The following is a 19329-nucleotide window of genomic DNA, read 5'->3' as shown; positions in this document are numbered from 1 at the left end:
ATGGACAAAGATATCACTTTTAAACTCGACACTGGAGCAGATGTAACTGCTGTGTCACAGACTGAGTTTAACAAGATATTTTCAAACTCCAAGCAGTCGGTCCTCCAAAATGCAGAGAAACCCTTCTTTGGGCCAGGCCGGATTCCTCTGGATGTGTCAGGGTTTTCCAGATTGCAGTTAAGGAGAGGAGCCAAGCAGACAATGGATAAGGTCTATGTGGTCCAGAACCTGAGCACGCCTTTGCTTGGGTTGCCAGCCATCAAAGCCCTTGGCCTACTCATGCGTGTAGACAGCATAGACATGGGGACCCTCAAGTCAAGTTATCAAAAGTTGTGCAGTGGGCTAGGTAGGATACAACAGCCATACACCATTAAGCTTAAACCAGGAGCGGTGCCCTATTCTGTTAAGACCCCCAGAAGGATTCCATTACCACTTGTGGGTCCAGTCAAGGAAGAGCTCCAGCGCATGAAAGCCCTGGGTGTCATCAGCAGGGTGGAGGAGCCAACCGATTGGTGCGCCGGCATGGTGGTTGTACCCAAGAAGGTCCGGAAAAAGGTACAGCTGTGTGTGGACCTGACCAGCCTGAATAAGTATGTGTGTCATGAAAAATTTATTCTGCCATCAGTGGAACAGAGCCTGGGAACACTCACTGAAGCTAGTGTTCAGCAAGCTGGATGCAAACATGGGGTTTTGGCAGATCCCACTTACAAAGGAATCAGCCATGTATACCACATTCATTACAACCTTTGGTCAGTTCCACTTCAACTGTCTGCCATTTTGCATTGCCTCAGCAACATTTCCAGTGCAGGATGGCAGAGGTCACAGAGGGGCTTGAAGGCATGATATGCCATATCGATGACTTGTTGGTGTGGGGGCGAGACCAGGGAGAGCACGACACTCGACTCCATGCTGTGCTTCAAAGACTGGAAAGAGCAGGCATAACTCTACATGTGGACAAGTGTGAACTCTCAAAAACAGAGGTTGCCTTCCTGGGCCACATAATCACTCCTGCAGGCATCCACCCTGACCCTCGAAAGACTGAGGCAATCTCAAAGATGGCAGAGCCAACAAATGTGAGTGAGTTGAGAAGTTTTCTTGGGATGGTCAATCAGCTGGGAAGGTTCATTCCCCAGTTGGCAGAAAAAGACAAGCCACTTCGTGATGTTCTCTCAAAGAAAAACTGCTGGGTCTGGGATGTAGAACAGGCTACAGCATTTAGAACACTGAAGAAAGCACTGTCTTCTCCACCTGTGCTGGCCATGTATGACTCAAACAAAGACACTAAAGTGTCAGCCGATGCATCATCATATGGCTTGGGAGGTGTTCTACTCCAGAAAAATGAGGAAGAATGGAAGCCTGTGGCTTATGCATCTCGGTCGCTCACTCCCACAGAACAACGGTATGCGCAAGTAGAAAAGGAGGCCCTGGGCCTCACATGGGCGTGTGAAAGGTTCCGGGATTTCCTCATAGGAAAACAGTTCTGCCTGGAGACAGATCATAAACCCCTCCTCAGCCTACTAGGAGCCCAAGCCCTGGATCTTTTGCCGCCAAGGATCCAGTGCTTCAGGATGAGGCTGATGCACTACTCATACTCCATTGTGTATGCACCAGGAAAATCTATTTGGACAGCAGACACACTGTCACGCTCACCTGTCAAATCAAGCATGCCTGCGAAGGAAAAGGAGCTGATGGAGAGCACCAATATTTATGTGGACTGTGTCATTGAAAACTTGCCTGTCAGCCATTCATACATGGAGAATCTGAAAAGCTTAAAGCTGACAGTGTATGCTCACACGTCATGGCACTGTGCACTGAAGGATGGCCGGCACATGCAAAGCAGGAACCAGTATTGAAAAACTACTGGCCAGAGCGAGCCACACTCACTGTGAAAGATGGCTTACTGCTGAAAGATGCACGACTTGTGATACCATCAACAATGAGGAATGATTTGCTAGCTAGGCTACACAAAGGACACTTAGGTGTAGTGAAGTGTAAAGCTTGTGCTCATCAGACGGTGTGGTGGCCGAGACTCAGCCAGCAGGTGACTGACATGGTGCTCAACTGCAGGACCTGCATACAGGAGCGACATAACCACAAAGAGCCACTTATGCCATCAGAGTGCCCTAAAAGACCATGGCAAAAGCTGGGGGCAGACCCAGGAAGAGTGCTTCAAAAACACTCTGCTCCAAGGTCTTATTTGGTGGATCTATCTCACAGTGTTGTGAGATGCAACCGCCAGCACCTGATACCTTTACCTGCACAAGGCAGTGATTCTTCATTGCAGCAACATCCACCAGAGCTAGTGCCTACACAGGCACCTACGTCACCTTCCCAGATTTCACCTACAGAGACTCCTGCAATTACAACTAGACCTGGGAGAGCCATCATAAAACCCGATAGGCTTAATCTGTAAATTATAAAATGGGACTCTGAGAACTGATATTGGAATTTAAAAACAAAAAGAGAAAAACAATTGAGTTATGTTACGTGTTAGAAAAGGTTATGGTAATATGAGGTGTTGTTTTAGCACTTTAAGAATCACTGTGTGTTGATTTAAATAGGAACAGACCTTTCAACAAAGGAGGCAGAATAATCCTCCAAGGTCTGATTAGACAAAGGCAGTCTACCCTTTGTTCTTGAGAAAGGGGAGATGTGGTGTTATATGATTGTTTCATTATATTAGTTGAGGTACTGGTGGGAGGTCTAACACATGGGGGCGCTGTTGGCCACATAGGAGGTTTTTTGTTAAAGACATGACTGGAAGAGGAGGGCAAAAAGAAAAAAAATAAAGTTGTTGTCTTGAGTAAAGCTGGTCTCATCTGTTCTGATTTTAAGAACACAACACACCTCTTTGCCTGTTTTGGATTAGCCAGGAGTGAGGCAGAGTCAGCACTGCCAAGATGGCAATGGCCAGAGACACCTGCTTTGAGCTTCAAAACTACTCTTCAGAAACCAAAGGGTGATGTCATGGTGGCTACGTCCATAGTTTTTACAGTCTATGGGACAACATCAAGTTTGATGTATGTAGACTGTTCAATGATCACACCTAATGAATTGTAGGCTACGATGCAAGTCAGTATACAAGAAAACGTCATCAGTGTGCGTCATCCATCTGTGCTGCTATAGTGGTAAACAATGAAGATAAGCAAGAATCAAGCTTTCAATGCTATGTCCTTCTTGGCGTGGTCATGATAACAGCTGGAGGACACATCTTATGAACAAGGCTTCTGCTGCTGCATCTCAACAAGATTTTCTTCTTTGTTAGAATCCCCAAAATTTAGTTTTGCTCGTTTTACCTCCATCATTGGGTTTAGCGCCCACACTGTAAGAATTTTGTCCCAGGCTATCTTTGGTTGTAAGACTGTGACAACAGCCAACAAGTTGGATCCACACGGAGAGCTGGGCCTAGCAGAAGCTAGCTGGCTGTACTTCTCAGCTAATGTTCCACTTGCCTCCCAGCCAGTCCCGGCCCTCCACGGATCCAACTGGAGCACCAAGCCCCTCTTTGTTATTTAGGTTAACACTAGGACCACCAGCATTCTAGCACCCCTTACAGGCACAGCAACGGTCTCCCAGACCGTCATATGTAATTTCATTGTTTGCGTTGTTGCAACCCTGCTGGTGTCTAGTAATAAGGGAATCAACATACTGCCGATGTAGTCAGACAAGCACTGCCATTTATTGTTTAGTGTAAAGACAATAATAGAATGTATAAGCTTTCTGCTTAACAGTTAAACACAAGATAACCAGATAAGGAATCAAGAGAGACAAGGAACAAAGGGAAGGGCTGCGGGTGGCACCAAATTATGAAACAAACAAAACACTTCCTAACTCAACAGACTCACTGACTCACTACAGCTGAAAAATAGCTAAAAGAAACGAAATAAAAACCTACCTGGTTGCACTAATCTTACCTGTCAAAATAAAACACACTAGCAGCCACACATAAGACCTGACGTCCAACTAAACAATCAAATTACCGTGTGATGCCTCAATAATGGACGTATTAGAATAAACAAGGTAAACCTACTGTCCAGATCCCAAAACCACTAAACTGGTGCCTCAGACTAGTTAACATTATTTTACACTCACTGAAAGACCTAATAGCTAATCGAAGACAGAGAAGATTGGGGCGCAAACACAGTTGGGGGGCCAGGATTCCCCCTGGAGAAACACGTCATCAGGAAGGATTCCCGCCTGATGACGTGTTGGCTAGCCTAATTGACAGAGGAAAAGACTGCACCACAGTAAAACATAACAACATAAAGAGCTGTCACCATAACATGTTCACAAGCACATCAATAATGCATTTGTTTGAAGTTGCTAGAAATTTTCGATGTCTCATGCCAGTTTACAATGTTTGTTTTTCCGTGTCAGTTATATCTTTCTTTATCATGCGCAATGATTTATAAACTTCTGCTGCATGTTTCCCATTCAAATGGACCAATTTGCTTCACAGTGCTAAATTACAACTACAGTAATATAAAACTTGTGGCCTAATATATTGTAGGCTATATTATGTATTTTAATAAGCACATTGCAGAATAAGAGATAAACACCAAAATAATGGAGGAAACTATTTTTTTATTGACACTGCTGCGGTCCACCTATTGCACATCAAATAATAATAATAATACTAATCGATAATCTATCGATAAAACATTCTTCCACCATGCTAATTGGGTTTAGATATTTACTTTGTGGATATATTTTCGTTTTCAAATAAATATTTTCGTTTTCAGAGATGGGTCTACAAATGTTTGTGGATCCTACCATTTGTGTTTTGTTGTACTTTGGCAGTGTGTTGCAATAAGCCTGCCTGCCTCTGGAGATGGTGTGAGTGCTCTCGCTTCATTAGCTGCCAGTGTTCGCACAGTTCAGATTTATTAAATTGTCATTTTTTATATTTTTTATGATTTGTTGGTTTATAAAACGAAAATAGCCATGAGTGTTATACAATAACTTCTCCCTGGAGATGGCGTGTAAGCTCTCACAGAGACCAGTGTGGCTTGCATGCCGGACTGGACAGCAGCCAGGACCACTTGGGCAACTGGTGATCGCACTGTTGAGATTTATGAGGCAACATTATAATTCCTTATTCGTTATTAGTGAAGATCATTTTTAATGTTGCTTACTGTTTATAACCAGTAATATTTACAACATCAAGATCTAGTTTGTATTCACAAAATACAGTTTGTCAGGTGGCTGCGCTGGAAAGCTTGGCATGGAGCCAAAATTTTCCAGCGCAGCCGCCTGGCATTGGCTCCATAAAATGAATAAATTAATAAAAACAAATGAATACAATTATTACTAATAACAACAATAATAATAATAATTGACTGGACACACCAACAGATGGGGCAATTGGCACAGACTTTTTTTACTTTTTTTTTTCTGGCGTGGGGCTTCAGGCTCGGAGTCTGAACTTTTCTCCTCATTCCAATCCACATCCCTGAAGTCCGACACTTCTCCGCCATCAGACTCCCCCTCACTCAGTTCCTGAAGCACTGACAAAGCCTCCTGAACATGTATCATTGATATTTTCTTCCTCTCTCCATCTTCTCATCTTTTGCTTTTAGGCTAGCAGCTAGCTACATCCAGCCCGTTCCCACACTTCAGGCGTATAGGACAAATAAAATGGCTACTTCTCTCTCTCCCCAGGCAGTTCCTGTGCATGAAAAAATGACCATTGAAAAATGTGATAGATTCACCACCCATAGAGTGTGAAAACAAACCCCGCTAAATGGAAAAAACTTACCATATATGGTAATTTGCCGTATGCGGTAATAATGTGTAATATGGTAAATGCGGTCTATATGACTGCGGTGGCGGTCAGAGGTATAAATGCTCAGAAATCTTGTGTGTTTTATTTTAGCACCTTGTAGGCTTCAGAAAACTTCAAAAACACATATTTAGGAAAAGTCGTGGGCTGAAAGGCTTGTAGTTTTTATTTAAACATAGTTATTTGCATTATAAAAACCCAAATGGTCTGTCCAACTATCTTGGCGGTGCTAGTGTTAAAGTGGGAAGAAGCAGCTGGTCTGTCGGGCAGCTGAGTGTAGTGGAGCCTGTGGAGGAACCACTGGGACCATCAGGGTGAAACAGTCCGTGGAGCTGCATTGTTCAGCTGCACAGATAGGAAACACCTTGGTTGACAGGATGGACCACTCTAAGTTTTTTCTGTTTGAAAATACTTCCTCTTTTTGGTTTATAAGAGCAGTTGGCAATCAGCGTATTAGGTGCATTACTGCCACCTTCTGCTTTAAAATGTGGTCCAGAGATTAAATCTTACTCATTAATCTTGTCTGTCTAATAAACTCTACTGCTCGACCCACTTGGCAGGTTCATTAAAGTTTTAATGCTGAGCTCCTGAACTCAAGTCTTTCTGCGTTCTTCCTTCTTATATTGTCTTTCTTGATCATACTTAGTTCAGTCTGCTCAGGCCAGGTGGAAAACAATATGTGCATATTTCAGTATCAGCATTGGCAATCGGCCAAAATTAGTTGGAAAATATCGGAATATTGGAAATTGACAAAAATCCAATATCCTGCACCCCTAATTATTAACATTAAAACACGCTTAAATTTTGGTTACATCTTAAATTGAGCCCACAAGACAGACTGAGATTCCAGGTATAAACCCAGGAACTGAACCCCCAAAAGAGTCCCTTCCGTCAGCTGGTCCTTAGACTTACTGATCAAATATTACCCAATACTGTTCAACCTCAGACCAGCACTGCTTTCCAACCACAAAAAGAGTAAACCAAATTATTAAACTAACAAAAGATGCCTATCTGGAACATTGGAGGAATCAAACCAAAACTAAAAAAAAAAACTTAATTGCTATCTGGCCCTAAACCATGAATATAAATTGACAGAATATCTCTCTACTATAAGAGAAATAATAATAATTATCTTAACATAGTCTATTGTATATATGATTTTTTTTTTCTAATCCACTGATTGCTATTGTGAATGTCCTGTTATTGTTGTCCACTGTTTCTATGCTTTGGTAACATTGCGACTTTACATAGTCCTACCAATGTAAGCCCTGTACAGTAAATGTGACTACATTCTTTTTACACACACACACACACCCACACACACAAAACATGTGTTTAAGGTTTTCTGCCATTTTCTTGTTCTTTTTATTTATTTATTTTAATGAATTGTATTTTTCTTCATCTCATTATTGAATTGTATCATCCTTGACGCTTTTGCAATATTATTCATCTGTAAATGTGATTATTCAGTGTTCAAAGTAAATGTGGCTATATAGTAGTTACATACACACACACACACACACACACACACACACACACACAGTGGTCTATGCACTAATTGGTAAGTTAAATTGGCCTTGCCAATCTTCAGTCATCAATCAATCTTTCATAAACACACAAGCATGCGTGTACACACACACACACACGCACACACAAGCAACACACACGCACACACATACAACATACATCTGACATTCATGCCAATAAGGCTTCCTGAATTTAATTGAATAGCCAGAGAGAGAGGGAGAGAGAGTTCTTTGAGTCCTTACTATTTCTTTTTCCATCAGAGGAATATTACTTAACCAAGACCCATTGTATCTCAAACAGAGAGAGAGATTATGACTCATCCCTTTTTAGCCAACTTCGCAAGACGTCCCTAGATCGAGAAGTACTCCAGACTTTCTTTTAATCTTAGACAAAAATACAAAGAAGAAAATTGGAATTTTTTTAAAATTTGAAACAAGGCATCCACTGTAAATAAGCTTAATCATAAATAAAATGAAAAATATTTTCCCTTTGCTAAAAACACAACTGTAATCAGGCATAGGAGTCTTTAGTGTCATCGGCTTCTTCCATTGAGCCTTTGTAGCTTCCACATATCTACAATCACGCATTTTATTCAGGAATTAAGGAAGTATGCCACATGTCAGGTCAGACTCTTCATGAAATGGCCAACAGTATCTTTTATAATTTTACCCCATTCCCACCCTTTCACCCCTCAAGTGCAGCCAACCAAAGATAAAGGCTAAAAACGTTATGAAGCCTGAGGGCTTCAGTGCTCGGGACCCTTAAGTAGGGACATTTATAAATATTACAAAGCAGAGCACCTGTCAGAAGATATTTGAATCACCAGCAAAATGAAATCCTTTCCGGGTCATCATGGGAACAAGATATAATTAAATGGCCTCCTATTTCACCAGCTGTCCTTTGTAATAGTATATGTTAGTATTATACCAGTAAGCAGCATAGTTGTCTCTGGTACAGGACACTGGTTCTTTAGCAAAAAACAGTCTAAAAGTCTTGGGAACCATGTATAATCCCTTTATGTTCAGAGGGCTCATGTGGTCACTGAGAGTTTAGAATCATAATTCCAGTGGACTCAATTACATTCTCCAGTTAATTCTGCCGATACTAATTCCTAGGGCTTAAAAAACTGTTAAAATGAAGGTGGGACCTGTATGTTTTAAATACAGCAAATCAACTTTTTTATTATTGTACAAGTAAAACTAAAAGTATGTAAATGAAATTACTACTATCTCTAACACTTGGTTCACCTTTGCTGTCTTTTTCTGGTGTGCCAAATTTCGGGTTTTGATGGGGGGGAGGTTTTCCACCAGTGCTCAAATTGTCTGACTGATGTTAGCAAATGAGTTTCTTTGTGTAGTTATGTTGATAAATCTCTTTTCCATCTGAGAACATACTGTTAATATATTGCTGCTTTGATGATTTGATTGGATTATCTTCATCCCATGATGCATTAGTCATTAATGGGAGTGGTGCCTTCCAGAATGAGAAAGCGACAAACAAGTGCAACAGAAATGCCCCTAATAAATATAATCTTTAACATTAAGGAAGGCCTAACTCCATCTGAAAATATCTCATCCACTAAGTGAGAAACAGTCCTAATTCTCATTGAATAGTTTAGGGAAACAGTTGTGCACTACTCTGTATCAGAGGTGGGAAAGTTAACCTAACATTTACCAACTAACCAGTTGGTCCTCATCTTTGTAAAAACTGAAACATACAATTCGAAACAACTTCCAAAAAACCATAGATCTCACCTCAATGTGGCTTGCCCAGATTATTTTTTGAATGCAGAATGGCCTCACTGCTGCCTCCTGAGGCCAATGGGAGGAAAAAACAGACTGCAACTAAGGTCTCTGAGAACTGCAACCCAGCTAGGTGCACCAGAACGAAACGACATAGACATTGCACTTGAAAATTTACAGGGCCTTCATACCAAAGGCAACATTGCTTAGAGAATGGCCAAGTTTGGCACCAGAGGTTCAACTAATTGAACTCTGACCGCATGCAGACCTCCACAACACATCTTTGTGGTTGTGGTGGTGACAATTTTACTGTGGTGAGGAATGGTGGAAAAGTTAATTCTGTGCATCTCTGAATTCAGGGAGCTGTGTAATTTTGCGCTCAGATCCTACGGGGACTTGAGTAAAAAATCTCAAGTGTGTCTTAAAGATAGAGACACCAGGTTAGAAAATTAGTTGCTTTGTAGGGTGAGATTTATGCTTTACCATAAGTATTTCAAAATGAGATGTTCTGTTTTACTACAGAAAAAGCTTCAAGGGTGTGGATAAAATGGGTGAATCTTCAAATTTACATAGGATTATCATCCCCATCAGTGAGCAGCACATTGCCACTTCCCAAAGCTTTTCAAAGGGAAGCATCCAGAACTGTCTCCAATGCAATGGATAAGAGGGTCTAAAGAAGACTTAGTGTAAAGTCCATAGAAGTAAACACCCTAAATGTACTGTAATGAGTCACAAAGCCAATGTAATGGCCTGTCTTTTAGCAAGTCAGGTATTTCTTCAGCTTGTATGAGTCAAAAAGACGTAACTAGTTTGTAACTACCACTGCTCAAACTCAGCAGAATCAATACTTAATCAACAAGGCACTTTCTAGTTCACATGTGCATGATAAGTGTGAGTGAAAACAATGTTGACCAAAAACACTCCACCTATGACCACTAACACTGCAGTAGGGCACAGTCATTGTAACAAGAAGAATCACTAAACACAATATATAATTCATGTGTTGACTTAGTAGCTACACTTAGAAAATCAGAACACATCAATTTCCCTGTGCAAGGCTGCTTGTGGCTAACCAGTGTATAGTGTAATTTCCCTAAGCACTGTGAATGGCTTAAATGAACCACTAACAAAGCAACCAAGGAATGAAGACAGACTGGCTCTGTTAGAGCTGTATTCTGATTTTATGACTGTGCGTTTCACAACACTTTAATACTCCATATGCAGTCAGTTAGGAAATTATGTTCATTTATGTTCAGAATATATTTCTTTCCATACACTTACCATAGCATTCAAAGCTACTTTGATTTAGTGACTTTATGCAGCCTATAGTGTTTGTCTGTTGTCTGTTACATTTTCAGTAATATAAAAATAGAGTCAATACAACGCTGTTTAACAATAAAACTAACAGTGGAAATATACAGAAATTATGATAGATGGTGACATCTGTTGTTGTTACATTGTTTTTGGAAGAGTTCAATTACATGCTCTGTAAAACCCGTAGTTTAAAAAAAAGTATTAGTTATGAAACCTGTTGTTTGAGGCATCTGTATCATCAACATACAGGTTCAAAAAGTCACCACAATTGACAGTTCACCACACCCCTCCCCTTAACAGCAATAGCCCAATCATAGGTTTACAACCGTAAGTAGGCACAGCCGGTTTGTCAAGCTGTGGATCTCTCCAAATGTTGAAGCATCGGGCATGGGGCCAGAGCGCCTTGCCCAAGTGATGCTTGGCATTTAAAGGGTTTAGAGGATTATATATTGTTTTTGTGGCCTTTCAAAAAAGAACAACTTGTTTATTTGCGCTAACATAAACTACAATCTCTAGCATTTCTGGCTAAGTTACTACCTACAGTGGTAACCTAGTGTTACTTCCAAGGCCAACTGTTAGCATATTATCAGTTTCCTACATTTGTTTGTGGGATTAAAGGATATGTAAAATAAATAAACTCTCCACAACCAGCTCATTGTGTTGTGATTCCCCAAGTGAAAGTGGCTGTGGATGCTATCAGACTTTAAGGTAACTACGCCAGTGTCTGTATTTTAATACCTTATGGACCAACAACTTGTGAGGATATCAACTTTTTGCCTGGGACATGGAGCTTTAACTTCAGTCTTTTAGTACAATCCCGTGTATGTAGCCACCAAATGGCCAAACAAACCAAATTTGTTTTTCAATGAGTTAGCTGGAAACATTGGAAAGTCAGCCAGGGTTTGTGTTTTCAACCAATTCATGGAGCTAACTTCTTAATAATCTTAATTAGCTAGCTAGCCACAGCTAATTAAATCTACAGTTGTCATTTCAGCCGGGAAAGTAAAAGGTTGCTGGCTAGAAATTATAAGTCTGCTTTAAATCTTAAATCAATCACCGATTTTAAATAAAGAATAATTTTGCGTAGTATATCTTCTGTGGTTTTCATTGTAAACTACATCATGTCGTGCAAGAACAGAAAGTTTGACTGGCATAGCAACAGTAACTAAGAAGGGCAGGGCTCAACAAAGTCAATGGCATAACCATAGTAGTTGCATAGAACAATGGATTGAAGATATATGGTAATCTGTGTAGGGGACTTTTATAGTCATAAGGCTGAATGCATGAATGACAATGAAACCCTCTACTTCCATTTTCATTTGTATGTGCAAAGTTGGAGTTTGATGGTGAACACAGCTTGACTGCCAGACGTTTGTCAAGCTTTCAAAAAGTAATGCAGTCTAGTTTATTATCATTAATGGGAATGTTAATGGCAGATGATTTTGTTGGTGAAAGGTACCATAATCAGTAATATCATATTAAGATTAGATTGGTAACTTTGCAGGGGATCCTTAAGAAGCTGGACATTATTTAGAATTTCCAAGTCTTGTCTCCTCTGTGCACCTTGTGCTACGTGATACTGTAGTTGGAACCAGCTCAGCGGGATGATAAAGGAGGAGCAAAGATTTCAGTGCTCATCAAGATAGGAATCCTGTACACAGGAGCGGAAAGTAGAAGAAAGTCACAAACTTGCAAGTGAACTGATTGGAGTTGTGGGTTTAGATAATGTTAACCTATCTAAATCAGTTACTGGTATCAACATGGACATGTCCATACATTAACTTGTGGTGTGTTTTCCCAGTTTTGAGGCAAAAAAAGCTGCAGGCTAGATGAAGAATGGACATTTTACCCTCTTTCTCATTGATGTAACAATATTATTCACAATGCAGAACTCCTCTGCTGCACTAGGCAACATTAGCTTCAAAGGGGAATCATATATGCAGGGGTGTTTGATGCTGTAGTCACACAGTTAGCTCTTAGCCAGCAAATGGGGCTGAATCCACTCTGGATGTTGGCATCAGTGCCAACTTTCAAGTTGCAAGTGACATGGACAGTTTGAGACTGAGCAACCAGACTGATACCCATCTGCAGCAATGTGATCTGATACTACCTTTTGAATGTGGTTTAAATGTGATTTGCAAATATTTCAATTCTAGATTTAATAATAGACTTCTGGATGTATCTCAATGACTTGTGCATTGTAAATGCAGGCAACATTATTGCTTGGCCAACACCAATTATCAAAATGGTGTTTAATCAGTTTATTTTATAAGTGACTCTACACTTCTTATGAAGTCAGGGCTGCATGGGCAGTTTTCTTCCCTATCAGTGTAAAAGCAAACAGTACGAGATATGATAATGTAAATTTTTTTAGTCTTTAATGATGCAAATGCGGGACACCATCCTATGGGAAACCAATGAAAGTGATGAAGGATTTCAATTTAGTTGTGATTCTCTGTTCTCCAGCCAATTAGGCTAACTTCCTGTGGTTTCTACCTGGGTTAACCTTCAAATTGATGGGATGTGGGCATTACATATACATTGCTGATGGGGTAGAAGTAGTGGGTATAGTTGACAAAGCTGCCCAAACAACACTTTTCCCTTTATTTTCCCATTTTGCTTTTTTCTTTTTTGGAGATGATGAAACCCAACATGGCATCGATAGGGTCTTTTAGCTCACAGCAGGCAGTCCAGTTGTGTCATCCTTCAATTTTGGGGTGTCCTAGTAGCTCAAGTGGCAAACACGCATGCAGTGCAATTTTGTGCAGTGTAATCCTCATTTTTCCTCATAAAAGCAAGTGATATTCTGCACTGCAGATAACTGATAAACAGATGTTACTGTAAGTAAAATATTTAAATATCATCCAAGTAAACAGTTCAAATTTTCCAACCCAGTATGCCAAGGAATTTTGTCTATATTAGAAGATTCTTCACATCACATTACATCCAAAGTAATGTGCCCTTTTTGTAGCGTGTAGTCCAAAATAGACGACCTTGTCTGGTGACAGGGTTGAAATATTCAGAACTAACTAACTAACTAACAACTCATTTTCTCTTTAATGTAACAAGGAGGACAGGTTAACAAAACTCTTACATGGTGCCCATTTAATATGTAAAATAAAAAACACAAACACACACTTGTTTTGTGCATGTGGAATAGGAAAAAAGGTTGTAACACACATTGCCTTGCAGGTAGCACATGTCAAAATTGTAGAATTTATTACTTTTTTTACCTATAGATGGCACGTTTTGGCATGTCTCTATCTGCAGGTCTTAAGTGCTGCTGCCGTTACGTTTCTTGCAAACAAATAATACTGGCATCAATGACACCAAGCAGTAGGAAAAAAAATATTTTAATAATTTGAAGCATTTCAATCACAAAGTTTTTGTTAAATACAGAAATAGACATTTTACATTTCTTTGTATCAACAGGTCAGAAAAAAAACAGAACAAAATTTGGTCCAGACAACTCCTGAGTTTTAATACCGCATTTTAATCGTGACATTTTGAGTGGCCACATTCGCAAAGTAAGCATTTGATCAACAGCATCAGGCAGGATGAGGAAGAGTTCACACCAACCCAACCTCTTTTATCTTGACACAATGTCACTATTATGCATGGCTGAAATCAGGCTGCCTCACCTTTTAAAGAGAAACTTAACACCAACTGAAAGTCTTTGGCTGACCTCCAATTGTTTTAGTTCTTACCTTGCTGCAGTACACTCTGACATCACTGTTGAGTGTGTTTACAGATGCTGCAGAGATTACCTCTGATCACACAGAATCACACCTAATAGTGATGCAGGATGTGATCAGAGGTGCAAGGGATTGGAAGTTGTTAACCAGAAGAGGTCAGTGAAACGACGCCTTTCAGCTTGTTAAGTTACTCTTAAAATTTGGTGCAGCTTGTACATAGCAGCTTAACTTTGCTGTCTCTGTTGCTGATTTCAAAGGATATGACTGTAGGTCTAGAATCCCAGATTCCTTACAACACACACATGCACACACTTGCAAGTGCTTCTCTTACACCTGTCCTCTGTTTTATTACATTCCCCTCATGCCCTTACTTCTGTCAGACTTAGCTAAGGAGATTTTCTTAAAAAAATATTTCATGTTGCATTCCATGTTGCTAATTCCCACAGAAAAAAATCCCTTCCAATTAGTGAAGTGTAGTCACTGCTCACCCTGTCACAACACAGTCTTACATGGGGTGACAGCAAGAACTTAAAGGCTGGCCTTCCACTGTTTCTTATCCCCGTCACAGCTGAATTCACGACACCACTAAAGGCAGAGGGGGTTGAGGTCTGAGAGCAGAAAACACTTTCAGTAAAAAGGACTGTGCAGTCCCATGCCACTTTCACTGCACACTGCACTCTATAATTAAAATCAGTATGTCCCTGCTGTGTTCTCAAGTGAGAGAAAAAATATAACACAAATAAAATCTGAACGGTTGCACTTCTTGGTATTCCAGCTGAGTGGACGACGACAACACAAAAATTAAGTCATGTGGCAAGAAAAGGCTTCAGAAAGATATTGCTCCACAGAGACTGGAAAGCTTTACACATCAGTGCTTTCAAAAGACCTGTGAAAAGTATTGTGAGACACATGCTTGTTTCTGTTGCAGCAGCAAAATGAATGTTAAAGATTTATGGCTTCCAAAATGGATTTCCTCTGTCATGTGTCTTGACATTATCAGAAAGCTATACAGGATGCTGCTTTTGACAGAATTTCATGCAAGACAAAAAAAATCTGATTTGCTGTTATTAGATCTTCCAAACTTAACATGTCATACGGGTACTTAAACAAGAAACCGCCACATGCATATGAGCAAAGTAATATTGTGAGTATATAAAAATAATTTTATGAGCTCACAAAACTGCATATGAGGATTCAAATGACACAATATTGTTTCATAATAGAACAAGTTGCTCTAACACTGGGAGTGATGAGACAATGGATGTCATTTTGATTACACTGGCTGCTCTTTACAAAATGGTTCTCACATCGTTTCTCCTTTTTGATATCCGGATAATAAAAATGACATGTAAAGTAGCCAAATAGTTAAACATATGACTAATCAACAAGCTCTATGTCTGCATTTGCTAGTAAAACTAATTAAAATGAAACTTTGAAAGTCTTCATGTTGGGTTCTAAATACACCAGTAAGAGGCAGCTGTTAACATATATCCAGAAACCCTATAACTTGATATCAGTTAACTGCCTTGAATTTGTAGCTTAATGGGTACCAATGGCCAGGTGTATTTGTCACATTATTGGATATGTTATTGTTAAACAGTTTGCATTTTCACTATTTCAGTTTCTCATTTTCTTCGGGAAAACAGAATTCCACTCTGACACAAGAATTTGACTTGTGTGCCCTTGATTTGTGACTGCTATATAAATGATCCAATGGGGCAAAACCATGATACACTCACTGTTTGTGGGAGTGAGATCTTGCAGTGCATCTGATTTCGATTTAGTTTCAGTCTTTGACAAAATTGCTTGTCAAATTTTAGTCATTTGATATTTTTTTTATTCTAGTCTTAGTCAACATATCTTCTAATTATTTTGAGGCTACAGTTGCTGGCATCTTTGTTGTGTACACAAAAGGCTTTATACTACTTTTTTCACATATGTATCTATACTCCCCAAGACCTGTAAACCCTTTGTGTAAAAACGGCAGAGTTCCCCTTTAATAAAGATTGCGTTCCATTGCGGTGTGCCAGTTCCCAGTTCCTACTGTTGTACATTGTTGCTTACTGACACACCTAAATTGAACAGAGCCATTGTTAATGATGTTAGTTACACCTGCGCTTTTCTTGCCATGACAAGTCAAAATGACTGTAGGGAGAAAAGCCTGTTCACTGTGATCTTAAAGAGGACAGTAAATGAGGGCTAACAATGAAATGCTTGATGAACACTAAATGAGTTATAAATAAAATCTGCTGGTAATAGTGGATTGCATTTACTGCCACAAATGAAAAAATATGAGCCATCATTTATTTATATACAGCACAGCCATACTTGACAATATATAATGCGATGTTTGCTTCTGCTATTCACACAGAGAAATGTGCCACAGTGCTATTTACACAGTATGTCATTAAATACTTTTTTTTAATCAAAATGTTAATGGATATAAATTCTCTCTCATCAGTCTAAAAGCTACATGTGCAGCAGCCAGGGGAATGTACTGTGCTTCACCATAGATTTTGGATCGGGCTTCACTTGCTCAGAAGGCACTTCAAAGGTAAAGTGTTAGTTGTTGCTGACATGTTGGTTCTGTGCTGTTCTTACCCTGATAACCCCTGAGACTGCAGTTTGACATCCTGTATTGACACGCTAAAATGTTGTCCTGGTGATGATGTATTCACTTGTTTTCAATGTATATTCAATATATTTGAAATTGCCACATTTCACAAAAAAATATAATGATAGCCTCCCAAATGTTCCTAATTTTGCACAATGCACTTTCCAGAATAATTGGTGAATTACTGTATTATCAAGGATGGTATTCTAATGTTATTAAAAGTACATTTTGAGATTATTTTGGCAGCCATGCAAGTAAGTTGAGTCAGCTCTACCATGGCTACATTTTATGTTCATTGAATCACTACAAGAATGGTACAGGACTCATTTCCAAAGTAGTAATGTTCTTTTATTATAAATTATACATTTCCTCAAAGTACTATTACACATTAAATTGTCAGTTCTTGATCATGCAAGTCTCTCTGTAGTAAGACACGGTATTTAAATGTGCTCATTATTGAAATCCCTGTGCTGTGTTTTATAATCCTTTGCTTCCCTTGTAGACGGTACTGTGGCGATATAAGTTCTCTCAACTTAAAGGCTCCTCTGATGATGGGAAAACCAGGGTAAAACTCCTTTTCAAGAATGCTGAAAGCAAACAAATAGAAATGAAGGTAATAATTTCTTCAAAATTAAAGATATACATTGACACAATGAATTTTAGTAGGGTTATTTTGCAGCTTGCAACACCCATTGGTGTTAGTGAGTAAATATAACGGCTAACAGGCAAATTTATTGAACATCTAGTGAATAAAATGTTTAGTGAAGCCAACTAAATTTTCGTTTTCCAAGAACGTTTAGAAATTAAGGAATTTATTGATGTGTCTCTGTCCTTCTCTTGTATTTTCCAGGAGCTAGAGTTTGCTAATCTAACAGCTGTCCTCCACTGTATACATTCTTTTATCGCTGCCAAAGTGGCCTCCATGGACCCTCTCTTTATGTGCAGTCAAAGCTTCCCTGGAAATTACATGAACAGTTAAGAAGACACGTCTTCGTCATGTGCACCTGAGGCAAAATCAGCAGTATTTTATGCACAAAGCCAATTGATATGTATATCTTGTTCTTGCTATTTTTGTATGAACTACTGAAAAAGAAATATTTGTTAAAGACTGTAGAAGTAGAAAAATGTATGAATAAACATTTGAAGGAAAATGTTATTTAATTTTTGACAAGTAGAAAATGTTTTAGGTTTGCAAACAAAATCTGAACAGATTTAAAGTTCTAACATTTCTTTAATATTTTTTCCCTCATTTCATTATGGACACGGATTCTGATAAGAGGTGTCTTGTCTACTCTGTCACTTTGAAAGGCAGCACCTGTGCTGCCACATTGTGTGTAACTGCCATACAACTGACAACACGACGCGAATCACCAAATATAGCAACTGCCACTGTTTTTAGAAAAAAGTGAAGAATTTTGATGCTGTATCTACATCTAGTAAGTACATTTTAAATGACAAAATGAATCTGATGCTGGCTTTCTGTCATGGGGAGAATTCAAATTTTCCACACCTTTGGCAGGGATTCTCTTTCCTTTAAATTCACAGTTGAGGAGTCCCATTTTCTCTGTTTTACTCAGTTTTCTTTTGTCATGTCTATAAACAGGGAGAAGAAATAAACACCTTACAATGTAATACAGTCTAATAAGCCTCCAAATAACCACTGAATTGGGTCGACACCTCTCTGACATGTTCTCAACTAGAATTAATCATAAGAAGCTTCACAAAGAAGTATCGACTGCAGGACTGCTTTATTAGCTTGGATTAAATTGTAAGTTGTGTGTGGTGTTGTGTCTGTCGTTTGTATCTAATAAAGACAAAATGCCAGAGTTTCGAATCTCTAATGAGGACATTTCACTGAAATGTGACATTTCAGCTTCCAAGTATTGTCAAAGACCCATTTTTATCACATCCCAATCTATTACATTGAGAAATACTGTATGTCTTCAGTTGTAATGATTTTAATGTGATCAATAAATTGTTCATAAGCACAACTGGTTATCATGAGACAGCTCCCTTTGAGTTTATATGTCTACTTTGAATAAAGAGGGGTGGGTGCAGTCAGTGGATGTAACTAACATCTGCTAGCCCAGCTGCTAAACTGCTAATGTCTTGTTTAGCTCAATGTCAGAATCCTGTTAGGCAGCTGAACACAAAATGTAAGTTTAATTCCTTTCCCAAAAAACAATGTTCAACAGAGATTGGCTGATTTTAGTGGATGAGCCTGTCATTAATTGTCATTTGATATAAAATTAGCCTGGTTGTAGCACAACATTCATTCAAAAAAGTGATTCTTTCATTCAGATGATTTTATCATCACATTTTGTAGGCTGCTTAACATTTATTTCATATGGTAACTAAATCCTAACTGCTTGATGATAAAATGTTATGTGAGTCTATTCTAGCTAGTAAGTTGATCTGCACATCAACATCAAAAGACCCAGGTGATGTGCATCAGCCCCAACAGTACCTCCAACCACCACTGATGGAGAAGCATTTGATTTCACATACCACGGAAGTCTCATAAGCAGTGAAAACAGCACCCAATAAGATATTAAGACCCGTCTTAACAAAGCCAGACATGTTTTTAGTTGACTTTTTAACATCTGGAAATCCAAGCAATACAGCCTCAAAACTAAGATCAGGCTTTACAACAGC

At 39.2% G+C, this 19329-nt stretch overlaps 1 protein-coding gene across 1 annotated transcript in view; it reads left to right on the top strand.

Moving 5' to 3' along the window:
- The window catches only part of sntg2 (syntrophin, gamma 2), an 86137-nt gene extending 67459 nt beyond the window's left edge, over positions 1-18678 (top strand). The window contains exons 15-17 of the mRNA XM_042388240.1: positions 16522-16614; positions 17177-17287; positions 17525-18678. Coding sequence (XP_042244174.1) covers positions 16522-16614; positions 17177-17287; positions 17525-17653 — 333 coding nt within the window. The 3' untranslated portion in view covers positions 17654-18678. The remainder of the gene's footprint in view (positions 1-16521; positions 16615-17176; positions 17288-17524) is intronic.
- Positions 18679-19329: the final 651 nt, after the last annotated feature.

This window comes from Thunnus maccoyii, chromosome 16 (assembly GCF_910596095.1).
Source record: "Thunnus maccoyii chromosome 16, fThuMac1.1, whole genome shotgun sequence".
In the NCBI taxonomy this organism is placed as follows: Eukaryota; Metazoa; Chordata; class Actinopteri; order Scombriformes; family Scombridae; genus Thunnus; species Thunnus maccoyii.
Note: the sequence above shows the minus strand (reverse complement) of the source record. Positions and strands in the feature narration are given on the sequence as shown.